We start from the raw sequence: 26,910 nt of genomic DNA, 5'->3' as shown, positions 1-26,910 counted from the left end.
ATGTTTCAGGTTCTCAGGTTCAAAAAATACAATTAGTATTTTTACAGTTAGTAACTGTAACATTTGACCAAGAGTGTTGAAACAGGATGGATTTTTACTTAGAGATAACTCCCAAAAATATCAATTATATTCCCTCAGATATTTATCAAATTTAGATATATCACAAAGACGTTACCTCCATTTTTGTAGAAACTGATTAGCTCAGATCGGTCAACCTACTTTCCTTTACGAAATTAATGGGTCATTTTTACAGTACTTTTTCAGCTTTTGAAGTTTAGAGACAGCATGAACAAAGAGCCAAAGAGTCTCCAACCTGTTGCTGAAGCTTCAAAAGCTGCTGCTGTTTCTCTTGCAGCACCTGCAGCTGTTGCTCGGCTGACGCCATTGCATGAGAGAGAGACTGCAAAGCTACCTGGGCTGCTGAACTCAGGGCTGTCGAAGCTTCCCCAACTGTCCCCGATGACAGTCCACCTACTGCAGGAGTAACCCCGAAGGAACTCACTGGCATAAGACAAGGGGGGAAAAAAGGAATGAGGAAAAGGTTCACACAGAAACATATTCCAAGTATATTATCTGGACATTAAAACTCTAGTCTCATTTTAAAAGATAAGAATCTATAGAGTATCAATAGAGGAATCTTAATGGTAAAAGTATATTGATTAACAGTAATAGTATTTGAATTTAAGGGATCGGGAAACTACTTCTAAATCAAAGAAAAATTAGTGTACTTTTTGAGCTTAAAAATATTTTCAGCATATAAGAAATTTCATTTCTTATGGCTAAAATAACACAAAATGAGAGTAATCTTATTATATAATTCAAACATAATGAATAAACTCAAATATGCTTTATTAAGTTTTCCAAAGCAATACCTCCCTCTCGCTCCCCCAAAGAATTCCAAAAAGCCCTTCAATATAAGAACATCATTTAAGGGACGCCTAGGTAGTTCAGTGGTTGAGTGTCTGTCTTTGCTCAGGGCATGATCCCACATCGAGCTCCCTGCGGGGAGCCTGCTTCTCCCTCTATCTATGCCTCTGCCTCTATCTTTGTGTCTCTTGTGAATAAATAAATAAAATATTAAAAAGAAAAAGAACATAATTTTTAAAATCTGATGACACTTATTTCTTCATTTTAAAGCACAGCCTAGGGACGCCTGGGTGGCTCAGTGGTTGGGCATCTGCCTTTGGCTCAGGGTGTGATCCCGGGGTCCCAGGATAGAGTCCTACATCAGGTTCCTTGCATGGAGCCTGCTTCTCCCTCTGCCTATGTCTATGTGCCCCTCTCTCTCTCTCTCTGTGTCTCTTAGGAGTAAATAAATAAAATCTTTAAAAATAAATAAACAAACAAACCAACCAACCAACCACAGGCTAGACCAAGTCTGTCCCATGCAGAATATGTAAAGCAAAGTTTCCTACCATATGCTTCCCAGAACACTAATATGGAGAGAAACATATCCAATTTTACCCATGTCAGGTAAGTCTGGCACATACTGCTTAGCCATGAACATTATCATCATTAAAGGCTCTACAAAATCCTTTAAGTTGAATAATTTCTTTGACTTTCCTTTTCAATGTTACTCAAATATACATTATAAAAATCACTCTCCCCATAAATATTTATGTACCAATATTTGTTGAAAACATTACAGAAAAAAGTAAAATAAAAGCTTAATTTCACAACTTAATGAAACAAGTCAGCACAAAACAAGAAATAAAGACCAAGTTCAATAACAGCATTAATATTTATATTATAACAGGCCTTTACTAGAAAGTTATACTGGGGAAGAATAACCACTACAATAATAGCAAATGTTTAGAATGAATTATCATGTGACACGGTTTTAATTAATTACCTATTCAATAGATGAACAACACTGGGAAGCAGATACTAAAACTCTGTTTCTTAGTTAATGGCTCAAAGAAATTGAGCTCATAGTGGTAGAACTAGAGTTGGAACCACAGATTATGTGAAACCAAAACCAATGGAAGGGCAAAGCATGGAAGTTATATCAACTCCTTTTATCTTTGCATCTTCACCTTGCAAAAAAAAACAAAAACAAAACAAAACAAAACAAAAAAACACTCAGGTATCCTGACAGCCTATCCTAACATCTAACAATGCTATACTGTGCCAGGATTTAAAAAAAAAAAAAACACTATTTAAAAAACTAAGCTGTAATCAAGAAGATAGCAATAAATGAACCTGTCCATAGCCTCTTACAATTAAAAGTGTCCTCAACTTAAACAAAACACACTTATTACAGAACAGCCACACCACACGTCATTTAACTTCCAAGAATCCAACTATATAAGCATGGTCAAAGAAAGAGCAATCATAACTCACATAAGCTATGTGCCCCAAAATGAAATCCATCCACTTCATCTAATGGTCCACCAATGAAACAGCTATTAATTCCAACTGTAGAGGGATAATTATTACACTTACTGATATTGTACTAGTACCTTTGGGATAATTAATTTTCAATATTAACCATGTAGAGTTTAGCCCGTTACTCACTTTAAAATCCCATGCCTAAATAACACTTATGGGAAAATGAATTAAGTCACCAGAAACACTTGAGAGACATAAATAATCCAAAAGAAGTAAAGTCATCCTACTACTACAAAATTTTAAAATCGTTTAGCCAGTCTGAATTTTCAATATCTTTTTCTATTTTTATATAAGTGCCTCAAAAACCAGATATAAAAATAATGGAGATGAGAACAAAATAAAAATGATGAGACCACCATTTCTATTCGGTATCACACAGAAAGCCCTAGAAAGCACAAGAAGAAGAAGAAGAAAAAAAAAGAATGATTAGAAAAACTCTTAACGGGATCCCTGGGTGGCTCATCGGTTTAGCACCTGCCTTCAACCCAGGGCGTGATCCTGGAGTCCTAGGATCGAGTCCTACATCGGGCTCCCTGCATGGTGCCTGCTTCCCCCTCTGCCTGTGTCTCTGCCTCTTTCTCTCTCTCTCTCATGAATGAATAAATAAAACCTTTTATAAAAAAACAAGAGGGATCCCTGGGTGGCGCAGCGGTTTGGCGCCTGCCTTTGGCCCAGGGCGCGATCCTGGAGACCCGGGATCGAATCCCATGTCGGGCTCCCGGTGCATGGAGCCTGCTTCTCCCTCTGCCTGTGTCTCTGCGCCTCTCTCTCTCTCTGTGACTATCATAAATAAATAAAAATTAAAAAAAAAAATTTAAAATTTAACAAGTTGACTCTAAAATTTAAATGGAAATACAGAGATCTAATGTATAGCATCTTGATGATAATAATGCTGTATTATACACTTGAAAGTGGTTAAGAGTAGATCTGAAATGTTCTCCCCACAGAAAAAGAACTGGTAGTTACATGATAAGACAGAGGTATTAGCTAATGCTATGGTGGTAATCATTCTATAATACATTAATGTATCAAAACACTGTATTGTACACCTTAAACTTGCTAATATTATATGTCAACTATATCTCGATAAAGCAGGGGAAAAACAAATAAAAAATACACAGAATCTTTAAGAAAAACATTCTTTAAGAAGAAAAATGGTGGGGGTGCCTGGGTGGCTCAGCATTTGAGCATCTGCCTTCATCTCCGTGTGTGATCCCAGGGCCCGGGATCGAGTTCCGCATCGGGCTCCTTGCAGGGAGCCTGCTTCTCACTCCGCCTATGTCTCTGCCTCTCTCTGTGTCTCTTATGAATAAAAAAATAAAATCTTAAAAAAAAAAAAAGAAAAATGGTGAAAATGATGGATTCCACTTCTATGTATATGTTCAAGAGAACTGAAAACACAAAAATGTACACAAATATACTGCATAGCAGTATTTTTTTTAACAGGTAAAAAGAAGTAACATGCCTGTTAATAGTAGATAAACAAAAGGAGGTACATAGAAATTGTTATAAAAATGGTATATCCATACAATGGAATACAATTCAGTCATAAAAAAGAATTATGTACTGATACACACTAAATGGATGAAACATGAAAACATTATACTAAGTGAAAGAAGCCAGACAAAAAAGGACCACAAACAATACAATTCCACATTTATATAAAATGTATGGGATAGGCAAATCCAAAGAGACACAACATAGATTACTGATAGCCAGGCAATGGAGGGGAATGGGAATTGGGAGTGACGCCTAATGATTACGAAATCTCTTTATGGTATAAAATATGGTGGAAATATTCTTGAATTAGACAGTGATAATGACTGCACAACAAACTTTATATCAATTTTTTAAGTCTACCAAAAAAGAAGGAAAAAAAGCCCTGGTGAACATATACTATCAGATTTCAAAGCTTAATATAAAGTTACAATAATTAAGACAATTAGGTATTGGCATAAGGCTAGACAAATGGACCAATGGAACAAAAACAGACTCATGCCAACAGCAGAGACATGATTTTTAACAGTGGTAACACTGCAATAGAGTGGGAAAAGGATAGTTTTTCCCATAAATAATAACACAGAAGAGAGAATTAGTAAACTAAGACGAATTAGAAGAAAATACCCATAGTGAGTGGAGAGGTTAAAAAATGGAGAACTGTATCATTTATACTGAAGTATAACACACATGGAATTGCTATGGTGGTAATCATTCTATAATACATAAATCCATCAAACCAATAAATTATACATCTTAAACACATATAAAATTGGAAACACAAAACAGAGAACACAGAAAACAAGTCAGAAACAATGCACAGTTAACAGCTGAGATCTTTCTAAAGCTGATGGAAGGTATCAAGTAAGGATTCAAGAAGCCCTATGAATCCTAAGCAGGTTAAATACAAATGAAACTGAATATAGCAACATCACAGAAATAATAACTAGAATTCTGTAACATGTCAAAATATACTTTGAGAATGAAGAGGACACTTCTGGATCTAATAAGCGAAATGTGAGATTTATTGGTGTGACATTCAGATAAATTTAATTATGTATGGAAAACAGATCACAACATGGAACTGATTATGCTAATTTAGTTGGTTATGATCAAAATGCATTAGGATTAATTATAGTTTATATTAATAAAAATGGCATCAGTTATTATAGAATCTATCCACATTGTTTAAGGTTATATATGATATATATATATATGGAGAGAGAGAGAGAAAAATGGTATCATATCTAGGATTCCTTTTTCAGCTAAGAGAGATAAAAGTAATGTGAAAAATATCAATAATACTGGAATCTGGATAATAGCTGTATGGTTTGTTCATCTAATTATTTTTAAAAAGCTGAAAATTCCCTCCTCCAAAAATGAAGCTTATTCATCATCAGTAGACAAAAACAAAAGGAGACCATACAGAATACTTTTCCAATAAAGAAAATCATACTGATTTCAGCACAAAAGAAAACAGAGGAATGAAATGGAATTATGAGATAAATCCAAATGAATACTGAAATATAAAAAACTATAAAAATGTATCTGGGAATTAAAATACACATAAAATTGGGATCCCTGGGTGGCGCAGCGGTTTAGCGCCTGCCTCTGGCCCAGGGCGTGATCCTGGAGACCCGGGATCAAATCCCATGTCAGGCTCCCGGTGCATGGAGCCTGCTTCTCCCTCTGCCTATGTCTCTGTCTCTGTCTCTGTCTCTGTCTCTGTCTCTCTCTCTCTCTCTGTGTGACTATCATAAATAAAAAAATAAAATTAAAAAAAAATAAAAAAAATAAAAATAAAATACACATAAAATTAAAGTATAAAACCACAACACCATATATATCAGGAAAGTGACAAATATTATAGATATTTGCACTACATATAGTACAAAAGGCAGTTGGACTTCTGAATATCAAGGTAGGTATGTATTGTGATCACTGGGATAACTGCTAAAAATAGAAAAAGTAGAAAAATAGTCCAATAAAAATATAATAACCAAAAAAAAAAAAAAAGTAAGAAAGAAACATCTAACTGGCAAAAAGAGACATCTAATGGAATATCTATATATTAAAAACATAGCAAATTTAAATATAGATACATCAGTAATTACATTAAATGTAAATAAACATGCCAACTGAAAGCCAAAAAAAAGCAACCATAAGCTGCTTATGAAAGAAAACGCTCAAAGTAAAATGAAGGAAAAATGTTTATCATACAAATAGCAACCAAAAGAAAGATGATGTGAAGTATATAAATACCAAATAAAGTAATTTTAGGAAAAAAAGCTAGCAGAGATAAAGAGATAATTCCTAATGATGAAAGATTAAATTCACAAGAAAGATATAAGCAGTCTAAATCTGTATGGTAATTTCAGAATACATAAAATACAGACTGATGAAACTCAAACAGTCACCTCCACAGATAGAGTAACAAGAATTTAACTGACTGATCTTATGAACTAAAAGCAACCAAGAAGTTAATCAATAAAGACAGAATCTGAAGAACACAATTAGCAACTTCACCAACAAGTGGGGAGTAAACATTATTGTCATATATTCATGGAATATTTATAAAAATCTATCTTCTACAATTCCCAACACAGTGTACAGGACTGACAGGGTAATTTTTGACCCTATAACAATTTAAATAAAAACCAACAGCAAGATAACAGGAAAATCTTCATACATTTAGAAATTAAAAAGTACATTTCTTTAATATTACTTCCTAAATTTGAATACATGGAAAACCTATGAAGCAGCAAATCAACCTCTACATTAATATCCAAGAAAACAGTATATCCAGTAGAACTAAAAGAATCACAGTAGAACAATCCAAATATCAGTCAATAGTACACTAGTCAACAGACGCATAAATTTTGTTTCATTCAGACAACAGAATCTTAAACAATGAAAAGGACCAAATATCTACATCGACTGATAAAGATGAATTTAACACTCATAATGCTGAACAGAAGGCAGACCAAAAAATACATAAAAGCAGATTTATAAAGGCTTTCTTTAACCAGTGACCAGAAATGCATTAATTATGTGGTTATAAAATGAAGCAAACAAAAACCAAGAATGATTACTCTAAAAGTTAGGACAATGTTTATCTTTTAGAGGGCAAGGGAGAAATTAGCAGAAGGGGACATGAAAATAGCTTTTAGAGTGCTGGAGAAATTATTTCTTGATTTGGTGGTCATAAACTGCTGGATTATACAAATGTTTTCTGCACTTTTTCTTAAGAGCATTATATCTCACAATTAACATGTTTCCAAAAAAGTAAATAAGAAGTAGAGAGACTAGAGTCACCTTTAAGCATCTTATGATAATAGTCAAGACTTTGCCCAAACATTTAATAAAAATCCCTCTGCTGGTGGTAGTGTCAGTGTAGGTGAAATACAAATATGATTATATAGCTACACTATCTTTGGAAATATAAGAAACTGGTTCCACTGCTTGTTTCACAGGAGAGGAAAGGGAGTATGAAGAAATACTTTCTTTTTTCAAACCTAATCATCTATCTGTCATCTAATTTTATACCCCTGAAAGCATTACTTACTTACAAACACATGACTTCTAGACCCTTACTTTGAAAACAGTTCCAAGAAAGAGTCTGATTTATAACAAAGAAATTCTCTAAAATTTCAATTTCTTGTCATTGCATTTTCCTATTCCAGTTTACATGTATGTCTCTACAAAATGACTAGGACAATCCAAGAAAGCAAACACAAAATTTCATCCTTCTGTCATTCCTATATAAGAGAAATATTAGATTTTAATTGAAAGTTCTCATATCAATTACATAAGTCAAGGATTTCACTTAGAGGTTACTTCCACAATTGGAATATAGAAGACGACTCTGAATAAAAAAGCCACTCAAAGAATCACTAATTTCCTTTTAAAACCCTTCTTAAGATTAAATGTTTTGTGGCTTCACAAACTGTTTTCTGTTAAACTGTTGAAGAAAACAAAAAGAAATCCACAAACACAAAACTGCCAGCAGAACTCATTCAAGACAATATTCAAACTCTTCTGTTATTATAAAGATAAAATCATATCCAATGTTTTTAATTATAAAAATTACAATTATTTGTGCCAAGACAGAATTATAAATAAACACTGATCCTAAGATGTAAGGAAAAGAACATATATATAAGAAAGTACATAAAAAAGTAAGAGTTCCATTGATTCATTTAAGACGCCAACAATGCTACATATTCAACACATTTAAATAGTGGCTCATATATCTGAAGGTGCTTTAAAATAGCTGGAAAAATAATATCCCCTCTTTATTCTTCCCAATGTTCTCCAAGATATTTTATACTGTGAGCTTTAAATATACTGTGAGCCTTAAATGCAAGAAATAACATTATGATGCCAAAACTACACCTAAGTCTGGTCAACACTTAAGTAGTGTTGAGGCTAGATAAAGGAAATGTAGCCTATTTTATTTTTCCCTTTACTTTTGTTATGTTTAGTATTTTCATATTAAAAGCTTCTAAAAATGCAGACACACACACACACACAAATGGATTTTAAGACCGTGTTCTAAAAGGAAAAAAAGGGAAACTATGAACTGACATAATGGAAAACTACTTATGATTTCCCACTATTAATAAGTTTCTATTTAACATGACACCAAAGGAAGTTACATTTAATATAAATGGATACTTAATTACTTATATATTGCTTTGTTTTTACTTCAGCATAAAATATATAATAAAAAGAGTATATAATAAAAGAAGGTATATACCAGTAAACGTACTTGCATCATCCCTTTCTATTCTGGTGCCATCACTAGTTGACACACAAGTAAAGTGCAGGGGTTCAACTTCCAGAAGTCCAGTGAGAGATGTGAAGCTACCTTCAGCAGCTGTGCAACTACTGACTTTTCCATTTCCTGTGAAAGAGACAAGTGTTATACTATCTAAATTAATTTTTAAAACGTAATAGTCACATGGAAAATTAAGAAGATGTATACACAAAACCCTTATACAGTGCTTCTACAATGGACATATTAAGAAAACTCACAAACAGAAGATACTTGTTTCCATGCTGCAAAAGCAGAGCTGCAGAAAAGCAACTTAGTGGCCATTCACAATGAAATAGTAACAATTGATTTAGATTTTAAATGAGGAAAAAATAATGAACGGGCTACTAATATTAATTACACAATTTGTTAAGTATGCATAAAATCAGAATACATTCTTTCACATCAGCTGTATAAATATGACACTAAACAAAAACTAAAACATTTTAAAATATTATCAAGATTTACCTATAAATATATATTTATATTTTATATATATTATCAATTTTAGAATGAAGCCTAAAACTTTATAATCATAAAAATATATCTAACCCTTGAACAATGCTGAGTTTGGGGTGCCAACTTAGCACAGTCAAAAATCCACATATAACTTCTGACTTCCCAAATTATACTTATAGCCTATTGCTGACCAGAAGCCTTACAGGTAACATAAATAGCTGATTAACATAACTTTCACATCTTATGTATTATGTACTGTATTCTTATAATAAAGTAAGCTAGAATAAAGAAAATGTTAATAAGAAAATCATAAGGAAGTGAAAATACATTTACAGTACTGTATATATCGAAAACAATTCCACATATAAGCAGACCCATGCAGTTCAAACCCATATTATTAAAAGGTCAACTGCAATTTAAGTTAGCAAGCATAGTTGAAAAATAAATAAAATTTAAAAATAAAATAAAATTCAGATGATCACAAATACAGAAACCATAAAACCACAGCAAGAAGATCGGACAAAAGAATTAACAGTGTTATGTGGTATGGGGAGAAGCGGTTATTTCCAATACTGTTCAGATTTTTTGGAATTAGCACTGTTTTAAACCGAATTCCTTAACAGATAAAATTAAACATAAATCAGAGATGGAAAGAATAGGGAGTTACAAAAACTATTAACATCTGAAGGGCTAAATTAAATGCAAGACTAAATAATCATAACTCTGCTCTCCAAACATTTCATCAGTGCAACATAGGACCTAACATGTGCTTTAAAAAAAGTATTTACTGAGCACTTACTCCACCAGATATAGGAAACACAAGAAAAAACAAAATACATTTCTCATGAAACACCTATTCTGTTATGGTAGTAACCTAAACAACTAATCATATAACTGAACTTTAAAAAAAAAAAAAAAAAAGGTCTTGCCCTATAATCCAGCATTTGCACTACAAAGTATTTACCCAAAGAATACAAAAATACTAATTTAAAGAGATACATGCAGTCCAATGTTTACAGCAGATTATCTACAAAAGCCATATTGTGGAAAGATCCCAAATGTCCATCAATTGATGAATAAAGAAGATGTGGTATTTTAGCCATAAAAAGAATGAGATCTTTCTTTTGCAATAACACAGATGGAGCTAGACAGTATTATGCTAAGTGAAGTCAGTCTTCATCATATGATTGCAAGATGATTTTATGTGTGTGGAATTTAAGAAACAAATGATCATAGGGGTATTAAAAAGTGAGAAGCAAACCAAGAAACAGACTCTTAGAAAACAAACTGATGATTACCAGAGAGGAGGTGGGTGGGAGAATAGGGTAAATAGGTGATGGGTATTAAGGAGGGTACTGATTGTGAAGAGCACTGGGTGTTACATATAAGTGTTGAGTCACTAAATTATACCTCTGAAACTAATATTACATTGTATGTTAACTAACTGGAATTTACATAAAAACTTTTTAAAAAGTGCTATGTTTTACTTAAAAGAAGTTCAAAGGACTAGTATGTCTAAGAGAAAGCAGTCAAAAGTCACAAAGTAATAGAATGCTTCCATGATGAGATAATGAGATTTATGGAAAGCATGACATTTTTATGTATTTATTTCAGGCAGGGGAATCCTCAAAAAAAAATAACATGGGTGAAATCTCTCCGGTAAGAAGGAACATGCACATGGAACATGAAGGAACTATGTGGCCAGAGGAACATTTCTCAACCCAAACACCCCTCTATATAGCTTTAAAATGATTATGAACTATTAAAGAACCTTCATTTATGTTGGTTATATATATAGATTTCATCATAGCAAAAATCTTAGGATGAGAATATTTTAAACATTAACTCATGTAATAGTAATAAACTCATTAGATATAAATAGCATACTCTGATGAAAAATAACTGTCTTCAGACAAAAATAACTGTGACAGTGGCAATGTTTTACATTTTTGCAAAATTCTTTAAAATCTGGCTTATCAAAGAGAGTAGCTATATTGTCCTATCTCCACATTCAATGCACTGCAGCACGTTGTTTGGGTATAGCTTTTTAAAAAAAATCTAGCCTATCACAGATATATGATAGGAAAAGGAATATTTTAATAGTCTTACATATTCAAAAACTTTGGTAAGTGGTAATATTTTTGAGGATTATTTGCAATGTGGTTTCTGAAATCTTTTTTCTTTAAGATTATTTTTATTTATTTGAGAGAGAGAGAGAAAACAAGCAGATGGAGCACCAGGCAGAGGGAGAAGGAGAAGCAGATTCCCAGCTGAGCAGGGAGCCCAATGCGGGGCTCGATCCCAGGACCCTAGGATCATGACCTGAACCAAAGGCTGATGCCTACAGTTGAGCCACTAAGGCACCCCCTTTTTTTTTTTAAAGTAGGCTTTACACCCAGTGAGGAGCCTACAGCAAAGCTTGAATTCACAACCCTGAGATCAAGACCTGAGCTGAGACAAAGGGTCAGATGCTTAACCGGTGCCCGTGGTCTTTGAAATCTTATTGATGAACTTCTCAGATTCTATTACATTAATATTAATTGGCCTTCCTGAACTTTTAAGGAATCTCTTACCCATTTGGAAAATATGGTTGACCACTATATATACATGTTAACACATTTCATTATATAGTATCAGAAAATTACATTCAGTAATATCACCATAGGCCATCAGAAAAATTGTTATATACTGGAAAGCTGTCAAGTTTAGTGGACAATGCAAGTTTTCCAAAATTCTAATTTTTGCTTAAAGCTCTTTTAAGAATAGTCAAGAAACACTATCAACTGGATGGATACTGATAGACTTTTCCTATTCATTTCTGAAAAAATATCGACTGAACAATCAAGTGTGAATAAACATATTTTGCAGGCCAGCCATTCTTGCAATAAAAATGATGTTCCATTAAAATAAGCAACTAGTTCAACTTGTAACTCAAATAACTACTCAAGTGTGTTTCCTTAAAACAACCATGGTACTTCAGTGTGCAGCAGAAGTGCTTCATGCCTATTTCCCATTTCATCACAGAATACTTTAAACATGAGTACTGGCAAGTTCAAAACTTAATAAAATCAACAACTTTTACTGCCTCATCAGGGACATTTTTAAGTGAAACTGGCATATTTTTCATTGCCAAGGGCAGAGTAAAGAACATCACGCTTTTACAGAATTAGTATAAATGTCAATGTAGTAATAAAGGCAAATAATATTGCTGTATCACAAAGACAGTTGACCCATGGATTCCCTGAAAGCACCTCAGGGACCCTGAGCAGGTCTACAGACCAAACTTTGAGAAACACTGAGCCAGAGAATGGAGACTAACAGAGGCAATGGTACTAGACTAAGTGAAAGGGAAAGAGGACCAGATCGTTCAAGGTTTTATATGCTGCAACAGAGACGTTGGACTGCAGAGTAATGGAAAGACATGAAAAGTATTTTAAGGGAAGACGTAAAGTGAATAGGTTTGTATCCAAAACCAATTAAACTCACTGCATGTGTAGAATGTACTCAAGAGAGACAAAAGCAATGCAGAAAGACTAGTTAGAATACTATTACTGTAGTCCAGATTCAAGATGACTGGCTTATCTGTAATCATGGGAGGTAAGGGAAGAGATTTGAAATATATGATGGTGTAAAAACAAAGAGGATCTGTTGATAGCCTCAAAGTGGAGGATGAGGAGGCATCAAGGATGATATTCAGATTTCTGATTTGGTGCCAGTGATACCATTAAGTGAGAAAATAAATGCTGGACAAGGATTAATGCTGAGACACAAAATAAGTTCATTCATACGAGACTTAGGTCATGATTTCTAAGTCCCTTGTTTACTGAATATGCTACTCTTGTGTATTTAACTCACTGGACTGACCTGAACTTTATGATCTTTTCCTTATACTCTCTCCATAATGTATCTCATTCTATCCTAAGATATACAGAACGCATCTATATACCTAGTCCTAACCTCTCCTCTGAGTTTCACTCATATCAATTGATATGTTGGAGCACCTGAGTGGCTGAGTCAATTAAGGATCTGCCTTTGGCTCAGGCCATGATCCAACCCAAGGTCCTGTGATCGAGCCCCACATTGGGCTCCCTGCTCAGTGGAATGCCAGCTTCTCCCTCTCCTCCCCGCTCATGCTCTCTGTCGCTATCTGTCACTGTCTCTCTCTCAGATAAATAAAATCTTTAAAAAAAAATTTTAAGCAAATTAATAAATTGTTGTGTCACTTGGATCAGCATAAAGTACTCAGAGCCTAAGTCATGAAACAGAGGAGGTATCACTTTTACCCAAGGCAACGTAAGCCATTAAAAAGCAAGTAACAGTACTATCTTTTTCATTAAAAATGTTCATGAACATGTGTAGCAAACAAGTCTAAAGAGCTAAACATCCTGTCAACAAAGGTAATCTAAGAGGGTGAAAAGGTTGGAATTAAGGAACTTTATATTTCATTTATATTTCTGTATTTCATTTTTCTTTTGTTTTCCACAATTCATAATCTACTTTAAAGTAAAAGAAACTGAAATTAACTCCCCACATTTACTTCTATTTAATATGATAATTATCTTAATATGCTTACTCAAAATTCTAACATTGTGGTTTACTGGCAACACTAATAAGTTCAGTAAGATCGGAGAAAATAATAGTCATTATTATTTTAAAATAAATAAACACCAAATTATAGCACTGAATGGTTAAGCATTCAATACTAAAAGCATATTCTTCGAGAAATGTATACAAGAATACGTGTAACACTACAAAGTTTGAGTATGCTACATATAGAAAATTATATTTATATTTTTCTTTCTGCATCTTTATTATAATATATATACTCACTATATTTTCTGAAATATGAAATAAAACGTTCTTTGATTCTGTGAACATGAAAGGCATACCAAATAAAAGTGAAAAGGCAACAACAAATAATTAAATTTTAAATAGTTTATGAGCGTTAAAGTTGTACTGACATGCAATGAAACACACAAAAAAACAAACAAAAAGCAAACTCACAACCTTTCCAAAAATAACTTCAATATTCTTTTGAGGGAGAAGTTATGAAATAAATGCTAACAGTTTCATGATTCACAGATGTTAATAAAGAATTTTAAAGACAACGTAGTTAACTACAATCTGTTATATCAATGGTAGCTTAAACTAAAGATAGAAAATTCAAAAGTTTCTTTAATAAAAGGTGTTACTACCTGAAAGGACATCTGACAAATCAATTTCATCTGACTGGACACCAATGCTGCTGTTGTATACATTTTTACAAGAAGAACCACTCATCTCCAAATCAAAAAGGACTGGATCAAACGGTGAGCTATACAGTCCATATCTGAAAAATAAAATAATGTCCTAACAATTTTCCTGTCAGCCATCTAATTAACATATTACCTATTTACTTAGTTTTGAAAGCAGTGTGACACAGGGCAAAAGGAAACACTAACCAGAGTTTAACCCACTAAATTCAGTGAATCTCAGCTGTGTTCCCCAGAAATCTATACTCTAAAAGAAGTGGTCCAGATTCAACAAATAATAAAACAAGACTGAATATCTACAAATTGAAGCAAGGAAGAGATAACCAGGTACCCTTCTCTCAACTCCAACATTAAATACACTGACTAGGCAGAAAGTACAAAGGCCTTGATTAAATTTTATCAAGATTGAGATTTGTCATTGAAGAAGATCACAAAATCATCTTGTTAAATAAAAGAATACTTTAAACACTGAAGATTAGTCAAGAACTCAAACCTAACCTTTAGCTATTTATTGGATTATGTTGAAGTTTTAGAAAAATCAATCAGCAGATGAAGAATACTGATTAAGGCCAGTAAGTGATTTATATAACTCCAACTACAAAATTCAAACAATAGAGAAACAAATTATCTTAAACGCTTCTTCAATCAGCAAGAAAATACCACTTTAAGTATCTTAATACAATCAGTCCTCTAACAATTTTAGGGACTTTCAAAATTGTTAAAAGGAACTATTTCAGAGAGAATAGTGGAAAAAAATCTTAGGCTACTATTTAGAAAAAGGAAATGCATAAATATAATTTTGCAAATAAATATATACATGAACAGTTCTGTGCAAAGCTGGTAGCAGAAAGGCCCATTGGTAGTCATTATGTATATTAAAATACCTTGTTTGAAGTAAAGCTTCCATTGGTGTTAGCCTGTCCTGTAACTGTTTGGACACAGCAGTAAGCAAAGATGCACACGCTGTACTACACCCAGCCAAATCTTCATCTTTAACATAATTCAGTAAGACAAAATACCAATACACAGAACCTGAAAACAATAAAAAACAAATCAATGTTTCTTTTCCTCATTGTTCTCTAACAAAGAGAACTTCAGATTACATATTTATCAATAAGTTCCCTTATAAAACAACTTACGAGGAAGGATTAATTCCTTGGAGGGCACTAAGAGGACAGTGACAGAGAATTTCAAATATTTTTTTAAGAAGTATATCAAGTCAATGTAGGCATTTAGGTTTTCAATAACCTGAAATGATTCTGAGGGACATTTTAGAATAGCTGGAAAAGTACAGAGATGTCAGGCCCCCCAGCCATCCTTCCTGAAATACTGTTTGGTTTATACTAAAATTCTCAAAAAACAGTAGATGGCTAGGAAGTACAAAGAACACGTTGGCAAGTGAATAGAGTGCAGCTACCCTATGGTGCCAATTAAATAAGAACCAGTATAGTTTAAAAGACGATCATCATCAATAGCCAAACTTTAGAAGGAGTCTTGGCGTCCATCGAGAGATGAATGGATAAAGATGATGTGGTCTATCTAATGGAATATTACTCAGCCATGAGAAACGACAAAGACCCACCATTTGCTTCAACATGGATGGTCCAGGAGGGTATTATGCTGAGTGAAATAAGTCAATCAGAAAAGGACAAACATTATATGGTCTCATTCATTTGGGGAATATAAAACTTAGTGAAAGGGATTATAGGGGAAAGGAAAAAAAAAAAAAAAGAGTGGGAAATATCAGAAAGGGAGACAGAACATGAGAGACTCCTAACTCTGGGAAACGAACAAGGGGTAGTAGAAAGGGAGGTGGGCGGGGGGTGGGGGTGACTGGGTAACGAGCACTGAGGGGGGCACTTGATGGGATGAGCACTGGGTGTTATTCTATATGTTGGCAAATTTAACACCAATAAAAAATAAATTTAAAAAAGACGATCATCATGATGTACTATAAAACTTTTAGAAAATAAGAGATATCTAAGTAAACCTCAGAATTTACACATCCTATCCCTAAGAATATCCTTAAAAAACTATTTTAAACTCCAAGATTATTAAGAGTGAACTGGGTCCAAAACATCTTAATCTATATAACATAAAAGTTAACAATTTCACTCAATTTATGTCCAAGGTAAATATAAACAGATTCTTTATCTAAATTAAGGTATTTATACAATAACCATTTATCAACTAACTTTGAGCAGGCTTTTATTCTATAATACCACAAAGATCAAATCCTTATGAAATAATCTTTGTTGAATAAGTTGATTATTTATTAAACAAAAAACTAGTAAGAAAAGTCTAGGGATCCCTGGGTGGCTCAGCGGTTTAGCGCCTGCCTTTGGCCCAGGGCGAGATCCTGGAAACCTGGGATCAAGTCCCTTATCAGCTCCTCGCATGGAGCCTGCTTCTCCCTCTGCCTGTGCCTCTGCCTCTCTCTGTGTGTCTTTCATGAATAAATAAATAAAATCTTTAAAAAACCAAAAAAAAAAAAAAGAAAGAAAGAAAAGTCTACAAAAAATTAGGTTTAGAGGACAAATCAGTAGCGCCTTATGGTAATAGCATAAAACAGCATTAAAAATACTTTAACAGGGATCCCTGGGTGGTGCAGCGGTTTGGCGCCTGCCTTTGGCCCAGGGCGCGATCCTGGAGACCCGGGATCGAATCCCACGTCGGGCTCCCGGTGCATGGAGCCTGCTTCTCCCTCTGCCTGTGTCTCTGCCTCTCTCTCTCTATCTGTGTGTGACTATCATAAATAAATAAAAAAAAATTTATAAAAAAAAAAAAATACTTTAACAGTATTTTTAAAATCTTCATTACTGTATATATATGCTATTTTTAGGGGACTGCTTTGTAAAGTGTTACTCAAGAACTACATTCATTCCACTCCCCCTTTATTTTTTAATACTACATTCATTCTTGAATGGCATTTCTATAGTCTTCGGGTGCTGAAAAAACCTACTGGTCCCTTTAGTTCTAGTTAGCCAATCTCCCTACCAATCACACAATACATGCATGGACCATTCTTCTACTTATGTCATCTCTCTGGCACTTGCTGGCATTTTAGCAAATTTGTGATATCTGATCTATATTCAGTGACAAACCAAACAACTCAAAAACTTGAATGAAATATAGAAAATGTATGAATTAAGATGATTTCTTATTTACTTAACTCTCCCACTTTTTCCAAGCAGTATTACTGAACAGAGTATCTGCCCATCTGATAAAATCACAATTCATCAACCCCTTAGAGAAGCTACAGAAAGAAGAGGGAATAACCAAGGAAAAAGTACTTACTAAATAATCCTAAATACACTGCAAGATATTTCCTATGACTACTGCTATTTGTGATTAAACTAATTTTACATACCACCAGTTGCCGCTGCAGGTAAAAATGACATATTATCAAGTAAGGCCTTCAACAGAACAGATCCAAATCCTGGTTGGCATGGATCACATTTGCCATTACTGAAAATTTTAAAAGAAAAACTGTAAATATATCACTCAATATTTACATTCAATCCTAAATGTTGTGGAATACCTAAGAAAACCCTTTAAAATGCATTCACACAGATGACAAGAAAAAATTTGCCCTAAAGCCCTATATACACACAGAAAGATAAGAGGGAATGATTATACTAAAGGTCTTTGTAACTGTGTTCTTTACCAAAAAGGGCTAACAAGCACGTATACATATAGTCAATACTATCAGTTTTTAAACATTTACTAGATGGTTTAAGTCTCAGGATCCAGAAAAAAGGTCTACACGATGTTACAAATAAGCCCGATAAGACTGTCATATAACAGGGAATAAGGCTTTAGGTAAAGAATCCAAAGACAACCAGGGAATATAAAAGTGGGAGAAGGGTTCCCCTTACCAAACTCCCCAAACTACTATTAAGGCAAAGCAGCTTAGTAGACTACATTTATTAAGAGGTGCCTGAGTGGCTCAGTCTGTTGAGTGTCCAATTTTTGATTTCAGCTCAGGTCATGATCTCAGGGTTGTGAGATCAAGCCCTGAATCCAGGCTCAGCAAGGAATCTGCTTGAGATTTTCTCTCTCCCTCTGCACCATCCCCCACTCGAGCACATTTTAAATAAATAAAATCTTAAAAAAAAAAAAAACTTATGCAATTTGACATCTTCTCCTAAGAACCTAAAATTCTTTCTTAAAATCTCATTAATCCTCCTCAACTTTTGAAAATTCTCATTACACATTAAGTATCAAATTATACTACAAACACTGCCATCACCTGCCAAACCACAGGTGCACCTACAAACCAGACTTTTTTTTTTTCTTTCAAACCGGACTTTCAACAAAGAAACACCAACCTAATGCACAAGGCTAGAAATCGGGCACACTTATGGGCTATGCTTCGTCCTGCCTCAAAGAAGCAAACACGCACGATGTCTGAAAGACATTTTCGTGTTTTTGAAAGCAGGCTCTCATTTCCTTCTTTGGAGCTGCAAAACAATAGCAGACATTTAGACTCATCTTGAACTTCTATTTATAACATCCAAAGCGCAATCATCAATGGTAAGTAAAATCTTAATTAACCTTCCAGGTCCATTTGAATGTACTCCAGCTAACCAACAAAGGGTATCCAACACAAGGCTCTGGGCATGTTCTGTGATTTGGCCATCATCTGCTTTTCTACAAAGAGTGTTAAGAAGCTTCTCATGAAATTCTGAAAACTGTAACATAGCACATCGCTGCACTCTAAAAAAGAGAATATAAATCCATTAACAACCAAAATAGAACAGTTAGACTAAAGCTATCACAACCTGGTTGGTCATATGTTTCATTCTGAATCATGAATAGCACAATCAAAAATATTCTTCTGAAAATTAAATTTTACAGTGGAATGCTGACCAATTAATGTTAGGGTATTAAAAGACTTAAAACAGCAATTAAGCAATACTTGGTTTGTAAAAAGTTTTAAAAGAAATTAAGTTTACAATAATGTATTATATTCTGACAAAAAATGAATAAAACTTCAAATTATATTTATTTCTTTCCTTGTTCTACAAATACCATATTCCTCATATACTCTAAGCATTATATTAATGCCAGGAATAAAACAATGAAGTAGAAAGATAATTCATACCCTCACTAGGATTATAAATACCAAAGTGAAATGGAAAGAAAAATTTTCAAGTAAAAGGCTTAAAAATATTATATGTGTGTGTTGTATTTGTTGGAATTCTTCTTTGCATGTTTATTATTTTAAGAACAGTAGGAGAAGAAAATGAGGTTACCTTTCCTTAGAAATTGAAGTTTTCTTAAATCTTCGAATGGTGACTGAGACCTCCTGCAGCAAGTCACAGCCCCGGAGGTTCTCAGATTTGCGGGTACCAGTTGCATTTTCATTCTTAACATTAGATGATTTTTCCTAAACATACAAAAACAAACAACTCAATGAACAAACAAATGAAACTAAAAGATTTACTACTTAAAGTTTTTAAAAAAAGAAAATAACTGAATTATGACTATCAAAACATACATATCAAATTAAAATGACGGCTTTTACCCTTGTATTCAGGAAATGACTCATTTCCCCCAGAATTATAATGGGGGAAAAAAACAAAGTCATTGTTTCAAAGGCAATAACCCAATGGTTAAAGATTAGAAAGCCAAAGTCCTGAGACCAGTCCCAGCCATAGCACTTATAAGCGATATGAAATATGACCGCTCCCCAATCTCTACGGTTCACTCACTTTCGGTATGAAAAATGGATATAATAATAGCACCTGCTCTGCCTACCTCAGAGTTATTTTGAGGATTAAATCAGATAAAGGACACAGAAGTCCTTGAAAAATTGGAAGACCTATACAAATATAAGATGATTGGTGTTACTGATATTGCTATTGTTGCTTATGAATAATGATGATAGAGAAACAAAAACCTCTGGAGTTCAGGAAAATCCAAGATCAGACAACTATGAAGAGACTGCATGGTACACAGCTACTTGTAGAAAATCAACCTTGAAATTAGGATTTATCTCTAACATTACTCCCCAACTTCTCTTCCTGCATCATCCCAAATGTTTACCCAAAAAAAAAGTGGTAAGTTACTAGTAAAGGATATAGACATAAAACTCTAAAACCTAAATAAATAATACGGCCTAAAATAATTATAAAGGGAAATATCTGCTAACAATTACTCTCTGCTGAGTATACTTTATAAACGTTTGCTTAAAGTTAATTCAAAATATATTAATTAGGTTTTTAAAGTCACTGCAAAAAAAAATTATAAACAAACCAAATATCTATTGAAAAATCAATGAAGGGTCATACTACTTCCAATTGTGTGTCAAATCTTGTCCATAATGTTTATAACAGTATTGTTGTGGTTCAAAATGACACTGCTTCATACCTTGCCTGCTGCAACTTTTGCCAAGAGTGAAGCAAGTGAATAACCCTTGTTACTCTGGTGTTTTAGGGATGGAAGTCTTACTACGGGGCGTATACCACCATTACAGATCTCATCTGTTCCTCTTTCATTCACTGCCTTGACATGGATTAAAAAGGAACGATATTTTCCTCCTGCCATACCTAAAGGGGCAGGAAAGAATGGGAAAAATAACTGGATCATCAAAAGATCAAATTGTTTTTCATCCTCATAGAGCAAGTTAAATAATTAATTCCATAAAAAGAATAATACACTTAATCGGAATTTTCAAATTATATTGTTTGAGTATGATCATCAAATAACCTTCATATGTTCATAGCAAAAGAACAAAAAGCACAGGAGTTTTACAAACACTGTAAGATGGAAAATTAGGACTAATTGTTACAAACATTTTGCATATTTTTCCCCAACAAAATTATTCATTTTAATAACAGACATTTTGTGAACTATGGAAAAACACAAAGAAAACACCATCTTTAAGGCACTACCCAAAGATAATAATGGTATCATTATGTGAATCCATCCAGTCTTTTTATGCATGCATGCACGCACATACATAGGTGCATACACACATAAAAATAAGCAACATCGATGAAAAAGCACAGGCTTTGGAGTTACTACCTGGGTTTGAATAATGGTCCTGCCATTTACTAGGCATGTGACAAATTAATCTCCTGTGGTTTGGTTCTTTCAAATGTAAAATGGGAATAACAGTACCTACCTCAAAGGCAACTAAACACAACTGTGGAACAAAGAAAACACTCAATAAATACTGGTTATTACCGCTAGTACATTCTTTTTTTTTTTTTTTTTTTTTTTAATGATAGTCACACACAGAGAGAGAGAGAGAGAGAGAGAGGCAGAGACTTAGGCAGAGGGAGAAGCAGGCTCCATGCACCGGGAGCCCGACGCGGGATTCGATCCCGGTCTCCAGGATTGCGCCCTGGGCCAAAGGCAGGTGCTAAACCGCTGCGCCACCCAGGGATCCCATTACATTCTTTTTTTAACTAAACTGAGATCACACCACACAATCTTTAAGTAAAATATATTGTAAAAAAACCCTGAAAATAATACACTCACCAGTAAACAAACCGTCAGCCTACTGTTACCTCACAGGTATTAAATCTTTCTCTAATTACAAAAGCTACCTTTGTTGTTTTCTAGTGACTCCCCTGCCTACTGTGCTAGCATTACACTGTTATATTCTTCTTATTGCTGTATTATTATTCTATGTTCTGGTATCTGACAAGATCTTCCCTCTCTGTTTCCTTTTTCCAAATTTCTTTGATCCACATCGTCCTTTTCCTTTAAAACTTTAGCATTATTTACTCCAATTCCAAAGATTTTTGGAGAATTTGGTAAGAAAAAAACATCGTTGTTGGTAAATTCTAGAAAAATTAATACTTTTAAATTGAGTCCTTTTTTAAGATTTTATTTATTTGAGAGAAAGTGAGAGACAGAGAATGAGTGGAGGGAGACAGGAAGAAGAAGAGGGAGCGCCTGTGGGGCTCCAACCCAGAACCCTGGGATCATGACCTGAGCCAAAAACAGATGCTTAACCATGTGAGGAACCCAGGTATCCCTGAATGGAGTCTTTTGAAATGCATCATTTAATTCCATCCTCCATTTTGGCAAAGCCAACATCTTTATTTTCATATACAAATTTAAGTTTCATACTCTCATTCAGCAAAAGTAACTTATACTCTCAACAATATGAGAGATTTGGAGCACCTGGGTGGCTTAGTGGTTGAGCATCTGCCTTTGGCTCAGGTCGTGATCCCGGGGTCCTGGGATCAAGTCCCTCAACGGGCTTCCATGGGGAGCCTTTCTCCCTCTGCCTACGTCTCTGCTTCTCTCTCTGTGTCTCTCATGAGTAAATAAATAAAATCTTAAAAAAAAAAAAGAGAGATTTTATTAGTCTTGCTCACTGTTATATGCCAGTATGTGGCATAAACACCAGAGGATCTCCTAAATGTAATGAATGAATAAGATATAGTCAAGAGAGCGCATCAAAACTTGTATATATATTACATCTGCAACTAAAGGTAAATGTGTAAATGTAGACAACTAATATGAAGAGAATGTACACAAATTAAAGTAGCTGTTATTTAGATGGTAAGGTATTTTCCTGGTTTGAGACAGGATTGCATATCCTACTCCACCTTTAAAATAACTTTAATAATCCAGCCAGGTATTTTGTTTGTTGGCTTTTTAAATTTACCCTTAGGATACAAAAGCCGTTATCTATAAGAGCCCTACAACTCCAACATCAATCCTCTATATAATAGCCAATTATTTTAAAATATAAATTAATTATAATGTGTTTATGTGAGACACTCAAATAATTACATTTGATATTATCAAAACTCTTCTGCAACAATCCTGTTAAGAGTATAACAATAGACAATACTAAAGACACAGGACTCTGAGTTGATGGGAAAGGCAACCATGCCAGGACATGTCACCTGGTTACTCAAGAAAGTTCTGCTATGTCACACTAAGTTATCATATTCATTTTCTTCATGTTTTCTTAAAAAGCACTAAAACCTCCAAAACACAGTAGTATCAGAAGTTTAACATAAAAACACAGTACTTCAGGGAGCCTGGGTAGCTCAGTCAGTTAAGAATCTGCCTTCAGCTCAGGTCATGATCTCAAGGTCCTGAGATCGAGCCCACGTTGGGAGTCCACTTCTCCCTCTCCCCTTCTGTGCGCACTCTCTCAAATAAATAAATAAAAATCTTAGGAATAAAAAAAAAGTCACTTCTGAGAGGAAATGATCTAAGCTACCGGGAAACTGATGGAAATGTTCATGTAAATCCCAAACAAAACAAAATCTTATTTTTTTGAGATCAGTTTCTTTTAATCTATTTTTACAATTGTGGCATTATTTACTCTGCTTTTGTAAAATATGTTACTTCACCTTTAACAAGTTTGGGGCTTGTTAATGTCAACATCCCAGCATGCCCTGATAGATCAAGGCCACTAGCAAGCCATACTGGTCCACAGAGAATGTCTTCTTTATGATCTTCTAAAAATGGACATAATCTAAGACCTAAAAAGAAAAAATATATTTTCTTTTAAATTAGTTTGTAATTTAAAAATATGAAATAAGCAAATATCCATCCCATACATAATACTGCCACACAAAATACCATACTTAGAATGTACTCAAATAAGAATTCACTATCATGCTAAGGAACTATAATCAAAGATCTGATATATGTTGCTTTCCATTCCCATATTATTTACATTCACCTTGATTGTCAAAAAAAAATTATAAAACCATGACATGATTTTAAATCCCAAGATATTAAAAAACAAGAATGCAAGTATTAGCACAGCTGTGTTCACAAAGATGAGCTGAAAGTTAAAGCATATTGCCAAAGCAGAATTATAGGTTATTTTTTAATTGTGTTTTTAAAACCAAGTTTTTGCAAGCCATAAGGAAATCTCTGCCCAACATGATGCATTTGGATCACTACTCCTTTTACTGTCATGGACAACAGCTCTATAATTTAACTCACACTGTGATTCCTCTACATCCATGTGCTGCATTTCTTCATTCAAATCAACCAGGGACGGTTTCCCATTTTGTTCCACTTCAATGTTAAGAGCTGGAGACAAAGGAAAGGTGATCTGCCTATCTACTGCTGTTTCTAGAGGATAAAAATATTAGTAAACTTAATTTTGCTTAATATCAATAATTTATGTGCCTGAAATTCTAAAATTTTCTGTTAAAATGGGAACTACTGTGATATTTTTAATCACAGATGATACAAAATGGTTGTCAGAAGAAGAAAAAAAAATTAGATTCCATTGTTTCATACACTCTTCTTTTAGTGGTACTAAAATATTCACCTGAGAAATAATTTGCTGGCAACTAAACTACAAGTTCTTACCCTAGGCTGCAGAGTATAAGCACCTGCAAAGTTTTAAAAAACCAATGCCTAAGCCCTAGATCCAATTAAATCTGAATCTGCCAAGATTCAAAAGAATGCACCACACATACAAACACACACACACACACAAACACATACAAATGTATTTTGAAAATAAGAAATCTTTCAGGTTTCACTGTTTCTACTCCCTGGACAGCCATTTTACTCTGAAATTATCCCCAGCCCTTAAAATGAACCTATTAAGGAGAAAACACTGATGAGTAACATCTAGTTCCCAACATACTAAATGTATACAATCTATTTAAATAACTCAATATATCAAATTCTGAACTTGTAAGAAAAGTAAATAATGTTGGATGGATTTCCAGGTGTGCTTCTATATTTCATGAAAGGTTTGGGTTTCACCAGTAATCTTAAAAGAATACGTGACTTCCATTAACAAAGTTCTTTCCCCATGAAGTCTCCACTTAGGAAGAAAAACACGTAAGTCTAGGAATGATAAAACTGAAACTAATTCAGAAAGAAACTAATTGAATTTCCAAAATAGCATAATTAAATTATTCCAGTTTATGCAATCCTATATAATCCTGAGCTACTGAAAAACCTCTAAAATTAACTTAACAAAACCACAAAAAATAGAGCAGAAAAGAAGTACGGGGGTAGAGGACAGAATGGAGAGGAAAGGGAAGGCGGGTGAGGGACATGAAACCTACACAGTCAAGTTGAAAATTCATTTTCTTAAGAAACCTTCAAATATAAATTTTGATTCACTCTTACCATTGACTTTCCCTAAGCCTGGAGCTTTATTTTTCAGCAGTGTCACTTGTATCTGTGGAATATTGGTGATGTTTGAGTTCAATACAAATTTGAAGTCCACATGTCCAACCATACAAGCTTTAGGTAGAACCAATTCAAACACATGTTCATCCCAGCTGTTGCTGTCAAATAAAGGAGTAAATGGTAAATACAGCAAAAGTCTTTCTTTGGCCAAAACCACATTATCATTAATTAACACTTTTCATGCTCTGATTTGCACCCTCAACAAAACCCAATGCTTCTCACTGGGATCAGCTCCCAAAGAGAGGTTAAACTTAGGTCAGTAGCAGAGCTTACCTTAGAAATTGACAACAATCTTGGGAACTGAACATCCCAATATACCCTGTTCCTTACACTGTGGACTATTATGCATCAGAATTATCTGCAGATTCCGGAGTCCTACCCTCAGTCTCTATGAGTGAAGTCTCAGGAATCTGCATTTTAAAATAAGAACTTCTTGTATTTCATAGACATGTCTATTCTGATTTTAAATTCTATATAAAGCCTGAAAAATAAAAATCTCCAAACCACACTCCACTAATTTCCAGACTCATTCAAACATCTACCAAACATTTCTAATTTACTGTAAGTAAAGCCAAACTTAACTGCCTACTCCTATCTCAGTAATTCTAATTTGCAATCCTCTCAATCCAAAACCTCAGTCATCCTGGACTCTTCTCTCTCACGTAATATGTTCAATGCATCAGCATATACTATTCCTTCTACTCCAATTATATCCAGAATGTGACCATTCTTTTCACTACCTCCAACAACTATTATCATGGTCCAAACTACCAAAAACAAACTGCAATATCATCCAAACTAGAACCTTCACTTCTATCACTGCCTTTGAATATACACAACCACTCATAATCTATTGTCATCACAGCAGTCTTACTGTACTCTTCTAGGATGTAAATTCTATCATTCCTGTATCCAAAGCCCTGTAATATCTTCCTAATCTTACATCACTTAAAATTCTCAACATGGCCTAAAAAGATACTCGTTCTCTGGTGTCCAGCTACTTCTTTTGACCTGACTTCCTCTCAGTCTCCCATACCTTCACTGAACTTCACCAACACTGGTTTTCTTGCTCTCACTGGAATTCATAAAACACTCCTCAGGGTCTTTGCACTTGCCATTACCTCGGAATTAATGTGTTCATGGAGGCTTTCCTGGCCCCTTATATACAAAGTACCGTACATATTTTCTCTCGCTCTTGCACACATGCAGTCTGTCACCACATCTTATCATATTTCATAGCTTTTATGACTATGTGGCATAGTAGACATCAGCTTACTGTGTATCCCCAAGAGAATGTAAATTCCAGTGACAGTCATAATACTATTGCCTACAAGAGTGCCTACA

General features: G+C 34.2%; 1 protein-coding gene across 17 annotated transcripts in view; it reads right to left on the bottom strand.

Annotated features, from left to right (window-relative positions):
* The window catches only part of BIRC6 (baculoviral IAP repeat containing 6), a 230,751-nt gene that overhangs the window by 140,951 nt on the left and 62,890 nt on the right, over positions 1–26,910 (bottom strand). For 5 of the 17 annotated variants that reach the window (XR_004806282.2, XM_035700797.2, XM_035700798.2 and 2 more), the window contains exons 13-25: positions 25,504–25,664; positions 24,352–24,483; positions 23,748–23,879; positions 20,791–20,969; positions 19,674–19,807; positions 18,973–19,134; positions 18,747–18,878; positions 17,786–17,883; positions 15,300–15,447; positions 14,359–14,492; positions 8,660–8,794; positions 2,344–2,418; positions 314–501 (exon numbers count right to left, since the gene is read on the bottom strand). Coding sequence is in view for 16 of the 17 variants with exons in the window: in XM_035700797.2 (XP_035556690.1) it covers positions 314–501; positions 2,344–2,418; positions 8,660–8,794; positions 14,359–14,492; positions 15,300–15,447; positions 17,786–17,883; positions 18,747–18,878; positions 18,973–19,134; positions 19,674–19,807; positions 20,791–20,969; positions 23,748–23,879; positions 24,352–24,483; positions 25,504–25,664 (1,810 nt within the window). In the remaining variant the exon portion in view is untranslated. Of the gene's footprint in view, positions 1–313; positions 502–2,343; positions 2,419–8,647; positions 8,795–14,358; positions 14,493–15,299; positions 15,448–17,785; positions 17,884–18,746; positions 18,879–18,972; positions 19,135–19,673; positions 19,808–20,790; positions 20,970–23,747; positions 23,880–24,351; positions 24,484–25,503; positions 25,665–26,910 lie in introns of all 17 variants that reach the window. The other 12 variants (XM_025454226.3, XM_025454227.3, XM_035700802.2 and 9 more) reach the window with 11 other exon arrangements.

The sequence above is a fragment of the Canis lupus genome, chromosome 17 (genome assembly GCF_003254725.2).
Source record: "Canis lupus dingo isolate Sandy chromosome 17, ASM325472v2, whole genome shotgun sequence".
NCBI lineage: Eukaryota > Metazoa > Chordata > Mammalia > Carnivora > Canidae > Canis > Canis lupus.
The sequence above is the reverse complement of the archived record's forward strand: the minus strand, read 5'-3'. Positions and strand labels throughout refer to the sequence as shown.